At 34.7% G+C, this 19,113-nt stretch overlaps 1 protein-coding gene across 4 annotated transcripts; it reads right to left on the bottom strand.

Moving 5' to 3' along the window:
- Window positions 1-4,893: 4,893 nt before the first annotated feature.
- Window positions 4,894-15,708, bottom strand: LOC113092905 (hepatocyte cell adhesion molecule-like). 4 transcript variants are annotated; one of them, XM_026258677.1, is made up of 6 exons: window positions 15,405-15,708; window positions 14,882-15,208; window positions 14,351-14,641; window positions 14,159-14,275; window positions 13,997-14,059; window positions 4,894-6,788 (listed from the first exon to the last, which is right to left on the bottom strand). In XM_026258677.1, the coding sequence occupies exons 1-5, from the start codon at window positions 15,526-15,528 to the stop codon at window positions 14,001-14,003; spliced, it is 918 nt and encodes a 305-aa protein (XP_026114462.1). In that variant the 5' UTR covers window positions 15,529-15,708; the 3' UTR covers window positions 4,894-6,788; window positions 13,997-14,000. The 4 variants fall into 4 exon arrangements, with proteins under 4 accessions (XP_026114462.1, XP_026114459.1, XP_026114463.1 ...); XM_026258674.1 differs by lacking the exon at window positions 4,894-6,788 and adding an exon at window positions 10,990-11,684; XM_026258676.1 differs by lacking the exon at window positions 4,894-6,788 and adding an exon at window positions 13,524-13,893.
- Between the last annotated feature and the right edge of the window lie 3,405 nt (window positions 15,709-19,113).

Below are 19,113 nucleotides of genomic sequence, written 5' to 3'. Positions count from 1 at the left end.
GAGAAGACAGAACTGTGATATATGAAGAACATATAGTTACAATGAGCTGGTTTAACTATATCTCAAATATTTTTGTCTTCTTTCTTATCACATGTCTAGGTTTTGAATAATTCCAGTGAAACTACAGCATGCACAACAAAAAAAGCATTGCTCTAATATTTACAGGATATGGATTTTTTATTTTATTTGTAACACATATAAAAGTTTGAACTCCAGTGCTTTTTAGACACACACACAGATATCAAGAACCAGCATATTAATCTCTACAATTGTTACAATCAACAAAATGCTTCATGTTGCAATACATGAATTACTCCCATAATGCACTGCAGTATGAATAATAATTTTCACCACTGTTGAGGATCACATGATAAATGTTCATGGCTAAATGCCTAAATCCAATTTTTTTTCTTAATATTGAGTGTTATAAAGCATTATATGGTGGCATTTGCATAATTAGATTCCTCTCTTTTTTGTGAAAGTGACATACAGTTAAGTGTGGTGACCCGTACTCAGAAATCATATTCTGTATTTAACCCACCCAAAGTGCACAGACAGAGCAGTGAATTCACGGCAGTTCTCTCTAACAACTAAGCCACGAACTCTTCTCATATAATCAAGAAATTTAATCAAGATCATACAGTCATCAAAAGCATAAGTCACCTGCTAGATCAAGAGTTGTACCAGCATTGCACAAATGTTTGCTGCAAAACAACAATGCAATTGTATAGAAGCGAATTTGTGAAAACCACTTAAAGGCTAAAGATATCAACTGAAGCAAATACTTACCACTATTATGGTGGCAAAGGTTTTTTTTTTTTTTTTTTTTTTTTTTTTCAATTGATTTCATCCAAGGCTGTGCTTAAAGTCAGTTGTAGTTCTTGTGTTTCTCTTTTCTTCAGTGATGTTGATTGTAAACAGCAGGTGTTCTTCACTAATGCATCTTCATTTAATTAGTCACTTAATTATCTCATTAACTTTAACTCTTTGAGGACTTGGGATTTGACTCAAGACTCGTTTGTGACTTGGAAGGAATGACTTGGTTCCTCCTCTGGTGAAATCGTCTGGTGAGTTCATGGGTGGAAAAGAAATATGGCAGGACTTTTACTCTTTGGCCCCTGGACTTCTCACCTCTGGATTTACTTAATTTCCAAATGTGTTAAATTTACTTGAAAAATGCTTGTGCAAAAACTTGCCAAATAAAAATTAAGTAAATTGACTTATTACTTTTTTCAGTGCAGCTTCAGTCTGTCTCTGAATCTCCCATCAGCACTATCATAATAAAATGTGCTCATTTTGTTCTTTCAGCAATGAGGATTCCGCCAAACCTCCACTCGATCTCATCATTCGTCTGTACATCAGTCACATTTAGAGAGACAGAATCTCCCTCCGTCACTGACACTGACTGAACTGCATCAACACCAAACACACCTGATCAACAAACAATAACTGTTACTCAGAATAATGGTTTGACCTTTTAAATGACTTGTTTAAACAAAACGATCAACTTTTTGTCAATGCAAAATAACACTTCACTTTGCACCAATTTGAGTTTATGATATTTGAATAATTAATAATAAATTGAACCTCATACTGAAAGGGACCAAGGGGAACGTTCATAATGAACAAAAACCTACTTGAGTACTTTAGATAGATAGACAGATATTTGATCATACAAACAGAACTGAAGCCATAATATTTACCCTGCAGACTCCACAAGCAGAAGAAAACAAACATCTCAAACATTTTCTTAAGTGTTTCACAAGAGATTATAATAATGGAGTTCTGACTTTTGAGAATACTTTATAAGAAAGTGCTTCAGTGAATCTCTGCAGTGAGTGTGAATAAACTCCTCCTCCAGTAGCTCCTCCCTTCACAGACTGAATAGACTATGACTTCTCAATAAAATAAGAGAATGGAAATACTTTCTGTTAGAATAAAAGGATATTCTAGCCTTCGAGATCAGACATATAAGTTCTGTTTCCGGATAACATATACTACATAACATATGCAGCAATTGTTTGCACTGAACAACAAGATAGTCCCAACATTTTACAAACTCCTCTTTGCTGCGAGGTCAATAGGTCGAGGACAAGTCTATTCTGAACAACTGCTTCTCTCATCTTCTTCAGTTCTTCTGTAATTAAACCTAGTGCTTGGGCAGTATCATTTCCCAATGACAAAACCTGCCAGGCTAACACATTGATCTTATGTAAAGCAGTTGTGGTCCCTACTCCTGTAAAGAAGCCAGCTATGAAGCCAGCTTCTATGAAGATTTCCTGTATTTGGCCCAAGTGTTCAAGTGAGGATGAAGACCACAAGTGTGTTTCAAACTTTTCATTACCTGATGCGACACACTTATTGTAAAAATGCAAGTGTTTACTCAGCTTTATTTTTATTTTTATTTTAAATACAGTTAAAAACTGTATTTAAAACAGTTTTTACACAGATCCGGCCTTCCGGATCCACATCTCCGTGTCGGTCGCCAGAACCATCAGTTCCCCCTCCAGATCCTACAACCTGGCTCTTCAGCTCTCCGTCTCTGCCTCGGGCTCCTCCTCCACCCGCTCCGCCACCGTTGCTCGGCCCCCTGGAGTCTACGGCCATTCCTCCTACAGTACAGACCAAAAGTTTGGAAACATTACTATTTTTCATGTTTTTGAAAGAAGTTTCTTGTGTTCATCAAGCCTGCATTTATTTGATCAAAAATACAGAAAAAAACTGTAATATTGTGAAATATTATAACAACTTAAAATAATAGTTTTCTATTTGAATATACTTTAAAAATAATAATTTATTCCTGTGATGCAAAGCTGAATTTTCAGCATCATTCACTCCAGCCTTCAGTGTCACATGTAACATCAGTCTATCACATGATCATTTAGAAATCATTCTAATATTCTGATTTATTATGAGTGTTGGAAACAGTTCTGCTGTCTAATATATTTGATGAATAAAAGGTTCAAAAGAACTGCATTTATTCAAAATATATATTTTTTTAATAATAATATATTTTCTTTACTATCACTTTTTAACACATCCTTGCTGAATAAAAGTTTTGATTTTATTAAAAAAAAAAGAAAGAAAAAAATTACTGACCCCAAATTACTGACCAGTAATGTATATTATTATTACAAAATATATATATATATATATATATATTTTTTTTTTTACTTTTATTCATCAAAGTATCCTAAAAAAAGTATAACATGTTCTGAAAAAATATTAAGCAGCAGAACTGTTTCCAACTTTGATAATGAATCATCATATTAGAATGATTTCTAAAGGATCATGCGATAATGATCCTAAAAATTCAGCTTTTCATCACGGAAATAAATGATAATTTAAAGTATAATAAATGTAAAAACAATTATTTTAAATTGTAATAATATATAATAATAAATAATAAATAATAAAAATTCTGTCTTTTTGGTCAAATAAATGCAGGCTTGATGAGCAGAAGAAACTTCTTTCAAAAACATTAAAAATAGTAATGTTTCCAAATTTTGGTCTGTACTGTACATGACTCCACCCACCGTCGGCTCCACTTTGGGCCATTATGGCTGTGACCTGGGTCCTGCTGGATTCCTCCTGCTCCAGGTCCCTCCTATCTCCTCCCTGGCTCCTTCCTCTGTGGTTTCTGTCTGCTGGCTCCCTCCCGGGAGTTCGTCCTCCACTACAACCTCCTCCTAAGTTCCCACTCACACCTCCCTCTGTTGTTTATACGGTGCGTGGACGTACCTTCCGGGAGGGGGGAGTAATGTCACACCCCTGGACTCATTTAGTGTGTTTTTGTCCTTGTGACCCAGTGACCCAGTTTCAGACAATATCAGAAAACCTGTGAAAAGTTTTTTTTTTTTTTTTTTTTTTTCTGCTCACATGGTCATGGACCATATCCTATCTGTGCCACACGGGAGGAAAACAATAATAATTGGAAAAAAATAAAGAATTGGGTCACTTGAAGCATATAAATGAAGCCTAAAATTAAACCCTATTTTAATTACTTTTAATTGTAGTTACTGCCATGTAAAACAAAAAAAGAAAGTTTTCAAAAATAATGTTCTCACCTTATAAGGAAAAAAAGGTTCTGAAAATAAAGTCAGTAATTTAAGAGATAAAAGGTGTAATAGTTCATGAATTATGTAGGGAAAAAAGCATGAACATGAATCATGAATAATTTTTCTTGAGATATTTTAGATAATGGCATCCATTCAGTGCCTTCGGGTCTCATTATGTTAGCTGTCAGTAAGATAACTGAACAATACAAAATGGAAAGGAAGTTATTTCTAGTTATCTTTGAAAGTGCCAAAGTAGGTTAGAAATGTCATCTAACATATGTAATGGTAACACTGCAAACTAATTACCACTTTATTTTCTTCTGTATTTCTCTGTTTCTGTTTGCTGTTGTGACATGAAGTGAGGACGCACAAAGTAGACCGGTGATCTAATACTGTGGACGTTTGGAGCTGAAAACCGTCTCGTTGCTATAAAGGATTCAAGAACAACTGAGATTTTTAGTGACAGACTGCAGCTGGATGATGAGCGTGGATCTCTGACCATCACAGACATCAGAACCACAGACTCTGGACATTTTAAACTCCAGATCATCAACAGCCTAAAGATCACATTCAGGAGATTCAATATAGATGTCACAGGTGAGTGAAGCATCATTTATTTTAATAACATTATGTTTACGCAACAGTTCTAGACCTTGAATCTGATTGGTTGAGCAGCTTCATTGCTGTAAAATCATATGTTTCAGCAACACTGTTTCTCTGTCTGTTTCAATTTCCGTCATCGTCTTTAGATGTTGTTTCCACAGAAAAACAAGAGAAAGGGGAAAAGGAGCAGCAGGAGACGAGTTCAGTTTAATGAGACGAGAGACGCCATGCAGTGTGAATCATGGAGAACATCTGAGCAGATCATTTCTTTCCTCTAGTGGACAAAAACTGACCTAAGAATCAAATCAGAGATCCTAATGTGTATAAAGAGCATGGTAGCAAAGAACTGTTTGCATAATTTTCAAGAATTGACGGTAGAACCTCTGAGTCCTAAATGTTTAGCTTATGAAAGGTCAAATGTTTAGCCTACGAAAGGTCAAAGGAGATTGAGATTTACTATTTCAACAATGACTTCTAATAATATTCTTAACCTACTTATAACCATTTAGCACGAGATGTTGTTTCAGTGTTGTTTCAAACAGTAATCCGTGGAAGAGTGCTGTTTTGCAAGTACTAGAAATGTGTCTTTCAAATGACTATTGTAGATGGGTTTCATACATTACATTTGGTCAAATTGTTGTTTTTGGATTTTTTTGGCCTGAATTAAGTAAATGACTAGACATCAAGCTTTTGATATCATCTTTGCAGTCTATTAGTTTGGAGAACTGGTATGTTAATTGGCCAATTATGATCAACATAGCAGTGGAAGCTCGCTCCATGTGTCCTGCTAATGTCTCCCAGTGGAAACCTTCATGATGTCATTTGGTACATTACTGTGAAATTGGATTTCACTTATATCCTAAGGCGACAGTCTGTTGCCAGACACAGTACATGTGCACTGGTACATAATATTCCAGAAGATTTGTACAAAATGTATGTTTTGTTCTTGTAAAGTATTCAGATTCAGATCTCTTGCTGAAATTGTTTCTTGTGGTGATTCAGTGACTGATGGAGCTGATGTCGGTGGTTTATTGCTCAGTGGTGTTTCACTGTGGTTTGTGGAGAGCAGAAAACCACTGGACCAAAACTCAACAAAAGTGAAAAAAATAAAATACAATAAAAAACACTGAAGGACAATGGAGATACTTGATCAGACATGAATAGACATGAATATATAAAAAGAATGTGTTAAATAGTCATGATGAACTACACTGTGCAAACTCATGATATATATCTAAGTAATTAAAATAAAACTTATATATACACATATAAATAGAAAGGATTTTGTTTTATATCATAAGAAGCAGTGGATGTTATTTCCAGAGGCTCATCCTGTATAGATCTCTATTCTCAATGGTTAGATTGGTCTTTTTGAGTGCTCATGTGAAAGCTAGACACTTTATTCTGAATAAACACTTTTTATATTTGAGATTTCAATAGTTTTAACATTTGTTATATTAGATTTCAGAATTTATAAAGCAAGAGACGAATGATGGTACAAATGCTTATGATGCAATGTTTGCTACTCTTTGATACTCAGATGAGGAAAGAGGCCTAAAGAATATATTTAAAGAATATATCAAAGCATGTTTATTTAACATACTACAGAAACAGGTTAAATAAATGAAAAATATAAATATGAAATACAGATGCATATCAGCGTTTACTTTTTCATTATAAAATTGAATATGTACGGAAGTTCTAAGCATAATTATTTTTTCCTTCTTGTTTTCTCGTTGTAACGACATAATTTTCTCATTATCTTAGTTCAATTCAATTCAAGTTTATTTGTAGAGCACTTTTTACGATGCAAATAGTTACAAAGCAACTTTACAGATAATTACATTTCTACAATATATAGTAGGTTATAAGTGGTGACTGTCAGTTTGTGTGCATGTGACAGGATTTTTCCGAACAATTAATACAAGATGTAGTCAGCCAGACGATGAACATTATTATCAGCAATTATAATATGATGCAGTCAAACTTGTATCAATATTTGTTAGTTCCGTTTGTTGATTCAGGGTTAGCATCATTGATTCAGGGTTAGCATTATCTGGGGTCCTCTGAGGGTCAGAATCATCTCTTCTCAGGTGTTCTGGATCCAGACTGAAGCTTGTGTAAATCCTAGTAAAACAGGCAAAACAGAGAAACAAACAGAGACATCATTGGCATAGCTGCTGTTCCAACAAAGTAAAATTAATACGTTTAACCCAAGCTAAACAATAAGAATGTGCATTTGATCAGATCCAACTGAAGTCACAATTTAAGAGATAAATTATTCGAATGCTTGGTGAAAGAGATTTTTTTAATCTAGATTTAAACAGAGTGTGCGACATAACCATAGTCGCTTTCTCATTATAACGACTTAATTTTCTCGTTATCTCGACATAACGAAAGTCGTTTTCACAACATGAGTGTTTTTACTGTTGCTATAGTAACAAACTCAGTGAACTCTTTGACAAGCATCTGATGGACAACCATGCAGGCGCTCTTACTTTAGCCTATATCTCAGCAAATTTTGCTTCGCTTAGTTAATAACGCCTACAATACTGTAAATAAATAAAGGCTGATCAATCACTGTTGATTTTTCTAGAGACACTACACCAAAAGTTTTGTTTTTGTAATTAACATGTTTAAATGGCAACACTGCGAACATCGAGATATCGAGATAACGAGATAACGAGATAACGAGATAACGAGATAACGAGATAACGAGATAACGAGATAACGAGAAAATTAAGTCGTTATAATGAGAAAACAACTTTCGTTATGTCGAGATAACGAGAACATTAAGTCGTTGTAACTAGGGATGGGTATCGTAAAGGTTTTAACAGTATTACTACTCTTAACGATTCTGCTTAACGGTCCGGTACTTTAACTGTATTTTTATCGGTACTTTGTGTTGTGTTACTTTGTGTTGTGTTAAGCAGTCGAAAACTTTGCATGTCTCTGTCTGCACATAATGCACTAGTTATAACGAGAAAACAACTTTTGTTATGTCGAGATGATGAGAAAATTAAGTCGTTATAACGAGAAAACAACTTTCATTATGTCAAGATTACGATAAAATTAAGTCATTATAATGAGAAGACAACTTGCGTTATGTCGAGATGATGAGAAAATTAAGTCTCTATAACGAGAAAACAACTTTCGTTATGTCGAGATGATAAGAAAATTAAGTCATCATAACGAGAAAACAACTTTCGCTATGTCGAGAAAATTAAGTCATTATAACGAGAAAACAACTTTCGTTATGTCGAGATGACGAGAAAATTAAGTCGTTATAACGAGAAAACAATTTTCGTTATGTCAAGATGATGAGAAAATTAAGTCATTATAATGAGAAAACAATTTTCGTTATGTCAAGATGATGAGAAAATTAAGTCATTATAATGAGAAAACAACTTTCGTTATGTCGAGATGATGAGGAAATTAAGTCGTTATAACGAGAAAACAAGTTTCACTATGTCGAGAAAATGTATTCTTTATAACGAGAAAACAACTTTCGTTATTTCGAGATGACAAGAAAATTAAGTCATTAAAGCAAGAAAACAACTTTTGTTATGTTGAGAAATTAAGTCGTTATAACGAGAAAACAACTTTAGTTATGTCGAGATGACGAGAAAATTAAGTCGTTATAACAAGAAAACAACTTTCGTTATGTCGAGATGAAGAGAAAATTAAGTCGTTATAACGAGAAAACAATTTTCATTATGTCAAGATGATGAGAAAATTAAGTCATTATAATGAGAAAACAACTTTCATTATGTCGAGATGATGAGAAAATTAAGTCGTTATAACAAGAAAACAACTTTCGTTATGTCGAGATGACGAGGAAATTAAGTCGTTATAACGAGAAAACAAGTTTCACTATGTCGAGAAAATTTATTCTTTATAACGAGAAAACAACTCCTCGTTATTTCGAGATGACAAGAAAATTAAGTCGTTATAACGAGAAAACAACTTCCGTTATGTCGAGATGACGAGAAAATTAAGTCGTTATAACGAGAAAACAACTTTCGTTATGTCGAGATGACGAGAAAATTAAGTCGTTATAATGAGAAAACTACTTTCTTTATGTTGAGATAACGAGAAAATTAAGTTGTTATAAAGAGAAAACAACTTTTGTTATGTCGAGATAACGAGTAAATTAAGTCATTATAACGAGAAAACTTTAGTTATGTCTAGATGATGAGAAAATTAAATAATTATAAGGAGAAAACGACTCTCGTTATATAGAGATGATGAGAAAATTAAGTCGTTATAATGAGAAAACAACTTTCGTTATGTCGAGATAATGAGAAAAATAAGTTGTTATAACCAGAAAACAGGAAGGAAACAAATTATAATCCATGGCCGCTTAGAACTTCCGTAAATATGTGACTGAGGAGCTGTTAGTGAAATAACTTCTTCATCCACTAGGTGGCACTCCAGCAGAAACATGTGCATCAGCAGAGACACACAGAACTGACAAAAATATTGATATTAACACAAATATAAATAAGACAAAAACACTGCCCAAAAGCCACTTATTATAATCCATTAATATCACATTTTTAACCAGGATAATGTCATAATGTTTCACCTTTTGACCTTGTTTTTATTATCACATGAATGTTCATAAGCTTTAACTGTGACAAAGTTGAAGTACATTTGAAACAACAGTGATACTTTGACAGTCACAGTCAGGGGCAGATCATCATTAATTCAGGGTTTTCTTTAGGCAGGTGATTTGATTTTTATTATTTTTTGCAGTAATATAATCCTATACGGGCTGTCAGGAGCACTAGCACACTCCCGGCGGGTCGGTTGAGTAATGGACTGATCACTGAAGCAAGGGAGATTTTTATCCACCTTATTTTTAACATAAGAGCAGTGTTGAGTATCTTGTTTGTTGAGTGAATAAATGAGACCTGCGGTTATATATATATATATATATATATATATATATATATATATATATATTTCAAAGCTTTTGCACTCTCTTCCAAAAGTGATGTCATTTTTGAGAGACTGTTTTCTTAGTTTCTAGACATGTTTAGGATTTTTTTTTTAGAGACCATACGTAATGCTAAGCATGATTTTAGCTGACTATCATGATCTTACGAATAGAATAGTTAAATTCTGGATTCTAGGCAAGAACTATGGCAACTTTTCATTATAGCAATTTAATTTTTAAATGATACTTATTTAAAAAATTTAATACGTTTTTTTAATTACATTTTAAATTATACACTACCAGTCAAAAGTTTTTGAACATTTATTATTAGTAGTATTACTGTATTATTATTATTATTATTATTTAGAAAATAATCGAATGTTTAGGTTTCTTTGATGAATACAAGGTTCAGAAGAACAGCATGCATCTGAAATAGAAATCTTTTTTAACATTATAAATGTCTTTTGAATGGTGTATAATGTTACAAAAGATTTTTATTTCAGATAAATGCTGATCTTTAAATCTTTCTATTTGTCAAAAATTCCTAAGAAAATGAACTGTTTTAAATATTGATGATAATAATAATAATAATGATAATAAATGTTTCTCGGGCACCAAATCATCATGTGACACTGAAGACTGCTGTAATGATGCTGACGATTCAGCTTTGATCACAGACATAACTTTGGATTAAATAAATGCAGGCTTGGAGAGCAGAAGAAAATTATTTAAAAAAAAATCTTACTGTTCAAAAACCTTTTAAAGGAGCTTTAAAGCCTGGATTTCATAAATTAAGTTAAATGTTTTCTTCTGTTTAGTTCTAATAAATTTGAATAGTTAAAGCAAAATGTTAAAGATGAAATATTAACATCAGTGTCTTAAATTAATTAGAAACTAACTTAAAAATTATATTGTTATTAAGGAGTTTAATTTAGTTTATTGTTCATTTGGAAATTATTGTTGTCTCTTCATTAACAAAAACAAAATTTGACAAATACAAACATGCATCAAGATTGAATTTACTTTACTGCATTCTACAGCTCAAAATCTGTTTCACTGTCAATTGTGCATTGCTATGAGAAAAAAATGCAGTCTTTTCAATAATATATTTTTCTTTATTTGTTTCTGTCCTATTTTAAGACCCTAACTCCAGAAAAACATTCATAGGGAAATCTTAGACAATGGGTGTGATTTTTCCAGGGCTGAATTTGAACTCCAGGCCAGCCCTGTCACACATTCTTAAAAATAAAAGTTCTAGACATCACTGTGAAAATCCCCTTTTACAGTTGTTAAATATATATTTCATTTTTTTATCTTTCCATGCCATCCGACTATTCTCAGTCCGTGCATGGGCCCATGGAAAGAATTATGAACATGAAGCCAATTGTCTGTTCACAAACTTCTTCAAACTTTATTATTACATCAGTAGAATATACAGATACACTGTCAGGGGTGGTGTAGGGGTTTATCCAATAAGAATCATACACTACATCAAATAGGAATGTCTAACAAACAAAGGGTTTTTCTTTTCCTGCTACTTCTAGATCCTGTAGGATAAAGATTACATCTGTATGTTATATAAAATGGGAACATGGGAAGGAAGTTCTGACCATATTAGGAGCACATCTGGCAAAGACCAAACTCAATAACCTTCGGGCCTATAGCCCCCGTCCTGTTCTGAACATCTGAACTCATGAGGAAATATACAAGAGTGCGGATGTGTGTAGACATTGAGATAGAGAGAGGTAAGACTACCAAGAGTAGAGAGAGCGAGAGAGCGCAGAAGGGAGGAAGGAAAAGGACGAGGGGAGAGAAAGAGAGAGTACAGACAGTCAAACTCACAAAAATATTCTGGAAGAGAGTGTGATATAATAACAGTAAACTTTCTTTTTTCAAATATATGTGTAACTATGACAAAATGACATTTAATGGGCATTTATCTGTATTCACAAAGAACATGTGATTCTGTCTCTCTGTTTGGGATAAAGTTAGTAATCAAAAAACAGAATCACATTTTGATCAAGAGTTGATCAGCGTCTTGAGACTCCTGCGTACACCACATTATCCTGCTCTGTAGCTCTCTGAAAGAAAACACAAACATCCACCGACTTATTTATCGACTTATTTATCAAACTTATCTAGGTCCTCTTCATGGCAAGAATACTCCAATATATATATATATATATATATATATATATATATATATATATATATATACAGTATTGTTCAAAATAATAGCAGTACAATGTGACTAACCAGAATAATCAAGGTTTTTCGTATATTTTTTTATTGCTACGTGGCAAACAAGTTACCAGTAGGTTCAGTAGAACAAGAAACAAATGAGACCCAGCATTCATGATATGCACGCTCTTATGGCTGTGCAATTGGGCAATTAGTTGAATTAGTTGAAAGGGGTGTGTTCAAAAAAATAGCAGTGTGGCATTCAATCACTGAGGTCATCAATTTTGTGAAGAAACCGGTGTGAATCAGGTGGCCCCTATTTAAGGATGAAGCCAACACTGGTTAAACATGCATTTGAAAGCTGAGGAAAATGGGTCGTTCAAGACATTGTTCAGAAGAACAGCGTACTTTGATTAAAAAGTTGATTAGAGAGGGGAAAACCTATAAAGAGGTGCAAAAAATGATAGGCTGTTCAGCTAAAATGATCTCCAATGCCTTAAAATGGAGAGCAAAACCAGAGAGACGTGGAAGAAAACGGAAGACAACCATCAAAATGGATAGAAGAATAACCAGAATGGCAAAGGCTCAGCCAATGATCACCTCCAGGATGATCAAAGACAGTCTGGAGTTACCTGTAAGTACTGTGACAGTTAGAAGACGTCTGTGTGAAGCTAATCTATTTTCAAGAATCCCCCGCAAAGTCCCTCTGTTAAAAAAAAGGCATGTGCAGAAGAGGTTACAATTTGCCAAAGAACACATCAACTGGCCTAAAGAGAAATGGAGGAACATTTTGTGGACTGATGAGAGTAAAATTGTTCTTTTTGGGTCCAAGGGCCACAGGCAGTTTGTGAGACGACCCCCAAACTCTGAATTCAAGCCACAGTACACCGTGAAGACAGTGAAGCATGGAGGTGCAAGCATCATGATATGGGCATGTTTCTCCTACTATGGTGTTGGGCCTATTTATCGCATACCAGGGATCATGGATCAGTTTGCATATGTTAAAATACTTGAAGAGGTCATGTTGCCCTATGCTGAAGAGGATATGCCCTTGAAATGGTTGTTTCAACAAGACAATGACCCAAAACACACTAGTAAACGGGCAAAGTCTTGGTTCCAAACCAACAAAATTAATGTTATGGAGTGGCCAGCCCAATCTCCAGACCTTAATCCAATTGAGAACTTGTGGGGTGATATCAAAAATGCTGTTTCTGAAGCAAAACCAAGAAATGTGAATGAATTGTGGAATGTTGTTAAAGAATCATGGAGTGGAATAACAGCTGAGAGGTGCCACAAGTTGGTTGACTCCATGCCACACAGATGTCAAGCAGTTTTAAAAAACTGTGGTCATACAACTAAATATTAGTTTAGTGATTCACAGGATTGCTAAATCCCAGAAAAAAAATTTTTTTTGTACAAAATAGTTTTGAGTTTGTACAGTCAAAGGTAGACACTGCTATTTTTTTTAACACACCCCTTTCAACTAATTGCCCAATTGCTCAGCCTTAAGAGCGTGCATATCATGAATGCTGGGTCTTGTTTGGTTTCTGAGAATCTACTGAACCTACTGGTAACTTGTTTGCCACGTAGCAATAAAAAATATACTAAAAACCTTGATTATTCTGGTTAGTCACATTGTACTGCTATTATTTTGAACAATACTGTAGATGGATAGATAGATAGATAGATAGATAGATAGATAGATAGATAGATAGAGAGAGAGAGAGAGAGGAATATAGTTTTAAGTGACTAAAAGAAGAATGTTATCATACAAAAACATCCATTATTACAGAAATGTGAGCATGAAGGTCCATGTGTAAACGTTCTCATTACGGGGTGAAAGCAGAAAAATAAGATTTCACAAATATATACAAATTACCAAACAATTCACCAGAACATAATTTACTTATGAAATGGCATGAGATTGTGTTACATATGGAGGGAATATTTCAGTATTTCTCTCTTTCTTTATTTCATTAAATATTTTAATTAAGTAAAAAATTTGTCTATAATATAATTTCCCATTTTGGAGGGAATAGATGAGTCTTGGATGACGTTAGAGTTTGTGATGTGACAATATTGTAAAGCCTCTGATGGACTTGTGTGACCCTACAATATAAATGTAGCAGAGTAAATCATTAAACACACACCTGAATTGGACTCAGTGCTAAAATAATACAGAAACATCATAGACAGAAATAAATTCTCTTACTGATTTATGTCTTTTTGTAAAATGTTGGATCAGCAGAAGTGATCTCTCTGTCACCCGTCTGAACTGTAAGAAAATATAACAGAAACAATTGTTACTATTATTGTAAACTATTGTTTTACATTATTTACACACATGCAGTAGGTAAAAATAGGCCATATTTGCCTTCTTGGTCTGTTTTTCTGTTTTTCTTGCAGATGCAGAAGATCCCGACAGCAGCTACAATCAACAGAAAACCAGCAGCAACAGCAGCAGAGATCAACACTATCAGAGATACAGAGTCTGGAGGATGTGAAGGAGAGTGTTGTTAGTGTGAGTGAATGTGTTCATAAACACTGAATATTATCACAGACATACCTGAACATGTCTGACAGAGTTCAGTGTTGAGATGTGTGGTCTGGTTTCTGATGGGATTGTTCACCACACAGCTGTAGAAATCATCCAGACACTCCAGATGTAAAGAAAGATTTCTGCTGAGATCAGACACACTGATGCTGGACAATAAACTGTTTCCTTTGTACCAGGAGAGAGTCACATCACTCACATTCAACACTGAACACAGAAATGAACATGATGATGAAGATGAGGATGATGATGATGATGAATTTTGAGAAGAGTCTCTGCTGATGACAGGAACAGGCAGAGGAGCTGAAAATATTAGGGGATACATTTTATTGTCTGTCATTTTATATTTAAAATGTAAATAAAGTTGCAGAAAACAAAAGTTGAGAACAAAGTTATGAGGAAAAAAAATCTATAAAAGTATTATATAAAATACACATGAATATAAATCTATCATCGCAGGATTGTCTATCATTTGAGAATATTCTTAATAATTCTGAAAGCGATTATTGTCAAAAGATGTGTATAAAGTAATCCTCTGCTCACCGTAAACAGTGAGACTGAATGTGTTTAGTGGCATCTCTGATCTGCTGCTGGTGACTGTATAAAGTCCAGAGTGTGTGGTTCTGGTGTTTGTGATGATCAGAGATCCAGTCTGATCCAGCTTCAGTCTGCCTTTGAATCTCCCACCAAGAACATCATCATAAACGGGTCTCTTTTCATTCTGTCTGTCGATAATAGCGATGAGAATCTTGTTGTTGTTGTGTATAAAGCTCCACCGTAGCTCATTAGTTGTATTAACATCAAGGTTTAGCGTGACTGATTCTCCCTCCATCACTGACTCTGACTTCACTGCATCATCACCAAACACACCTGATCAACAAATAAGAGTATGGCATTTTTGTAATATTTAAACTGTTTTAAGAAAAATGACAAAATAGCACAAAGAATAAATAGTTGAGAGTATTAGGTTTAGTCTTGCAAAACATAAAAAGAAAGAAGGAAATAAGTTCATGTTTGTGTCGGCTATGTGGACAAATAAAATACACAGAATAGAATAAACACTTACCACTCCATAAGCTCAGACAGAAGAGTATAAACATGTCAAATATTTTCTTTGCTATTTCGCTGAATGATTTCAGTTGGCAACAGTTCCTAATTTTGTAATGGCTGCAATTTAAACACACGCACATACAAATGTAGGCTACAAGAACATAAAATTCATAATAAACACTGAACGTTTCGTAATAAAGCTAGAAAGAGCTGAAGATGCTGCTGGTCTGTTGTACAGTAGCTCAGTGAAGCTCTCTAGGAAGTGTGAATATACAAGCTCGTCTGAGATGACTTTTAGACAGTAGGCGGCCATGGTGAGGGGAGGAGTGAAATAATCAAATGACGTCCAGCTCCTCCTCTCTAGACGTAATGGGTGGAGCTTGTCCTCGATTTATATGTGCTTCTCATTTTCTCACTCCTCCCTCTTCCAGCTCCTGATTCGGAGACTGGTCAAAGTCAGATTAAATGAGTGTGTCATGTTTACATTACAAAGAGGAGAGGATTGAGGACCCTGCAAGAAAAGAAAAAAAAACACTATAACAACATTTGCAGAGGTGGGAAGTCCAGGTGCCAAAGAGTAAAAGTCCTGCCATATTTTTGTTCCACCCATGAACTCATCAGCCGATTTCACCAGAGGAGGAACCAAGTCATTCCTTCCAAGTCACAAACGAGTCTTGAGTCAAGTCCCAAGTCCTCAAAGAGTTAAAGTTAATGAGATAATTAAGTGACTAATTAAATGAAGATGCATTAGTGATGAACACCTGCTGTTTACAATCAACATCACTGAAGAAAAGAGAAACACAAGAACTACAACTGACTTTAAGCACAGCCTTGGACGAAATCAATTGAAAAAATAAAATAAAATAAAAAAATAAAAAAAAAACTTTTCACCATAATTGTGGTGAGTATTTGCTTCAGTTGATATCTTGAGCCTTTAAACAGTTTTCACAAATTTGCTTCTATACAATTGCATTATTGTTTTGCAGCAAACATTTGTGCAATGCTGATACAACTCTTGATCTAGCAGATGACTTATGCTTTTGATGACTGTATGATCTTGATTAAATTTCTTGATTATATGAGAAGAGTTCGTGGCTTAGTTGTTAGAGAGAACTGCCATGAATTCACTGCTCTGTCTGTGCACTTTGGATGGGTTAAATACAGAATATGATTTCTGAGTACGGGTCACCACACTTAACTGTATGTCACTTTCACAAAAAAGAGAGAAATCTCATTATGCAAATGCCACCATATAATGCTTTATAACACTTCAATATTAAGAAAAAAAAATTGGATTTAGGCATTTAGCCATGAACATTTATCATGTGATCCTCAACAGTGGTGAAAATTATTATTCATACTGCAGTGCATTATGGGAGTAATTCATGTATTGCAACATGAAGCATTTTGTTGATTGTAACCATTGTAGAGATTCATATGCTGGTTCTTGATATCAGTGTGAGTCAAAAAAGCACTGGAGTTCAAACTTTTATATGTGTTACAAATAAAAAAATAATCCATATCCTGTAAATATTAGAGCAATGCTTTTTTTGTGTGCATGCTGTAGTTTCACTGGAATTATTCAAAACCTAGACATGTGATAAGAAAACAAAAACATTTGAGATATAGTTAAACCAGCTCATTGTAACTATATGTTCTTCATATATCACAGTTCTGTCTTCTCCACAACAACCCATGCAGAGCTACAGAGAAAGATATAGCACAACAAGTCAAGGGTCAAGAGCACAATTAAACCAGACACTGATCTCCATGATGGTGGCATCTTTTTAACCAATAAAACATCCACATCTGATCCTCTGTAATCCTCAATAACAGCAGATGTTAATCACTAATGCACATTCAATAGTCACTTAATTATCTCATTAACTTTAACTCTTTGAGGACTTGGGATTTGACTCAAGACTCGTTTGTGACTTGGAAGGAATGACTTGGGCTGAGAAATGGTTTGTAATCATGTTGTGCCAAACAAAGCTCAAGTGGAAATTCACTTGGAACAGTTCCTCGGTTAATGGAATGAGTTTTCATGAGTTAATTGAACGTTGCCTATATTTTTGTCCAATGGCTTGGACAGTCTCATTTGTGATTGGCTTGCTAACATTGCCAGTATGTAAGTCCACAAGTTGACTTAACAAGAAAGTCCTGTTCATATGATGTACACATGCTACATTTTTAGTAAGATCAAGATTCAAGATTCAAGATCAGCACAGATTAAGACATTTTAAGGACCCGCTAAAAACGAAACCAGTATTACTTCTGTTTATACAGTAAATGATGAAAGTGCGATACAACGCTTCACTTACCTTAAGCAAAACTGTTTTCTCCATCAGTAAAGTTGTGACATTCCTTCATTTCGGCTATGTGTCGGAAGGATCCACACCTTCAAATTCTTGGGAGTACACATATGCAACAACATATCTTGGTCTGCTAATACCTCAGCAACCATCAAAAAGGCACAACAACGGCTGCACTTCCTCAGTGTACTCAGGAACAACAACTTAGAGTGTAAACTGCTGGTGTCCTTTTACCGCTCTACCATAGAGAGTGTGTTAGTGTACTGCATTTCAGTGTGGTCTCCAGCTGCACTGGCCTCCATAGAATTATCAACACAGCCTAAAAAAAATCACTGAAAAAAAAATCTATCCCATTAACTCTCAAGGGCCAAAAACATCATCTAGGACACCACCTGTTTAATCTTCTGCCCTCAGTGAAAGTCATGACACATTTGCCAAGTACGGTAACCCATACTAGGAATTAGTGATCTGCATTTAACCCATCCAAGTGCACACACACAGCAGTGAGAAGTGAACATACCATGAACACACACCAGGAGCAGTGGGCAGCTATATATCCAGCACCCGGGGAGCAACTGGGGGTTCAGTGCCTTGCTCAAAGGCACTTCAGCCATGGGTATTGAAGGTGGAAGAGAGCGCTGTATATTAACTCCCCCCCAGCAACAAAACCTCTGCCAGCACCGAGACTCGAACCTCCGGGTTACAAGTCCAAATCTCTAACCATTAGTCCACAGCTGCCCAGGCAGGCGGTACAGATCCTTATGAGCAAAAACCACTCGCTTACAGAACAGTTTCTTCCCAGTTGCTATCAGGACTTTAAACTCATAAATTAACTAATCCCAAATACTATTCCAAAAATGGTATTCTTTTAACTACAGTCACTTATTTCATTTAAATATCTTCTGTCTATACTGCTGCTATACAACATGCAACATTCAAGCTACACAATATTGTACAATATGCAATATGTCAGTCTGCAATACCACTGTCTGTACATTTTATTTATCAAAATCTCAAACAAATGCACTAAATAATATGTCAAGTGAAATTAGCATATCTGGTTTCTAAATGTAAAAAACTATAGCCGCAGTAAAGTGCAATAATACATGTGCAAGAATTATACACTATATGTCAATTATGCAATACTATATCTAGTCACTAAATTTCTACAGGTACTCCATTTAAATTGTACCTTTGTTTAGACATACTGTGCATATCAATGTAAAGGCCAACATGCAATACTATAAATTGTCACCGTGTGTTGAATCGTTTCAAAGCCTTAGTACATCGGTTGCAACTTTTTCAGTGTTTCATGAAGCCTTGCTCTGCCCACCACTACTTTTAGCTTAGCTTAGCATAGATAATTGAATTGGTTTAGACCATTAGCATCTCACTCAAAAATGGCCAAAGTGA

This window comes from Carassius auratus, unplaced genomic scaffold (assembly GCF_003368295.1).
Source record: "Carassius auratus strain Wakin unplaced genomic scaffold, ASM336829v1 scaf_tig00214737, whole genome shotgun sequence".
Taxonomy (NCBI): Eukaryota; Metazoa; Chordata; class Actinopteri; order Cypriniformes; family Cyprinidae; genus Carassius; species Carassius auratus.
This window is presented reverse-complemented; position numbering and strand designations above follow the sequence as displayed.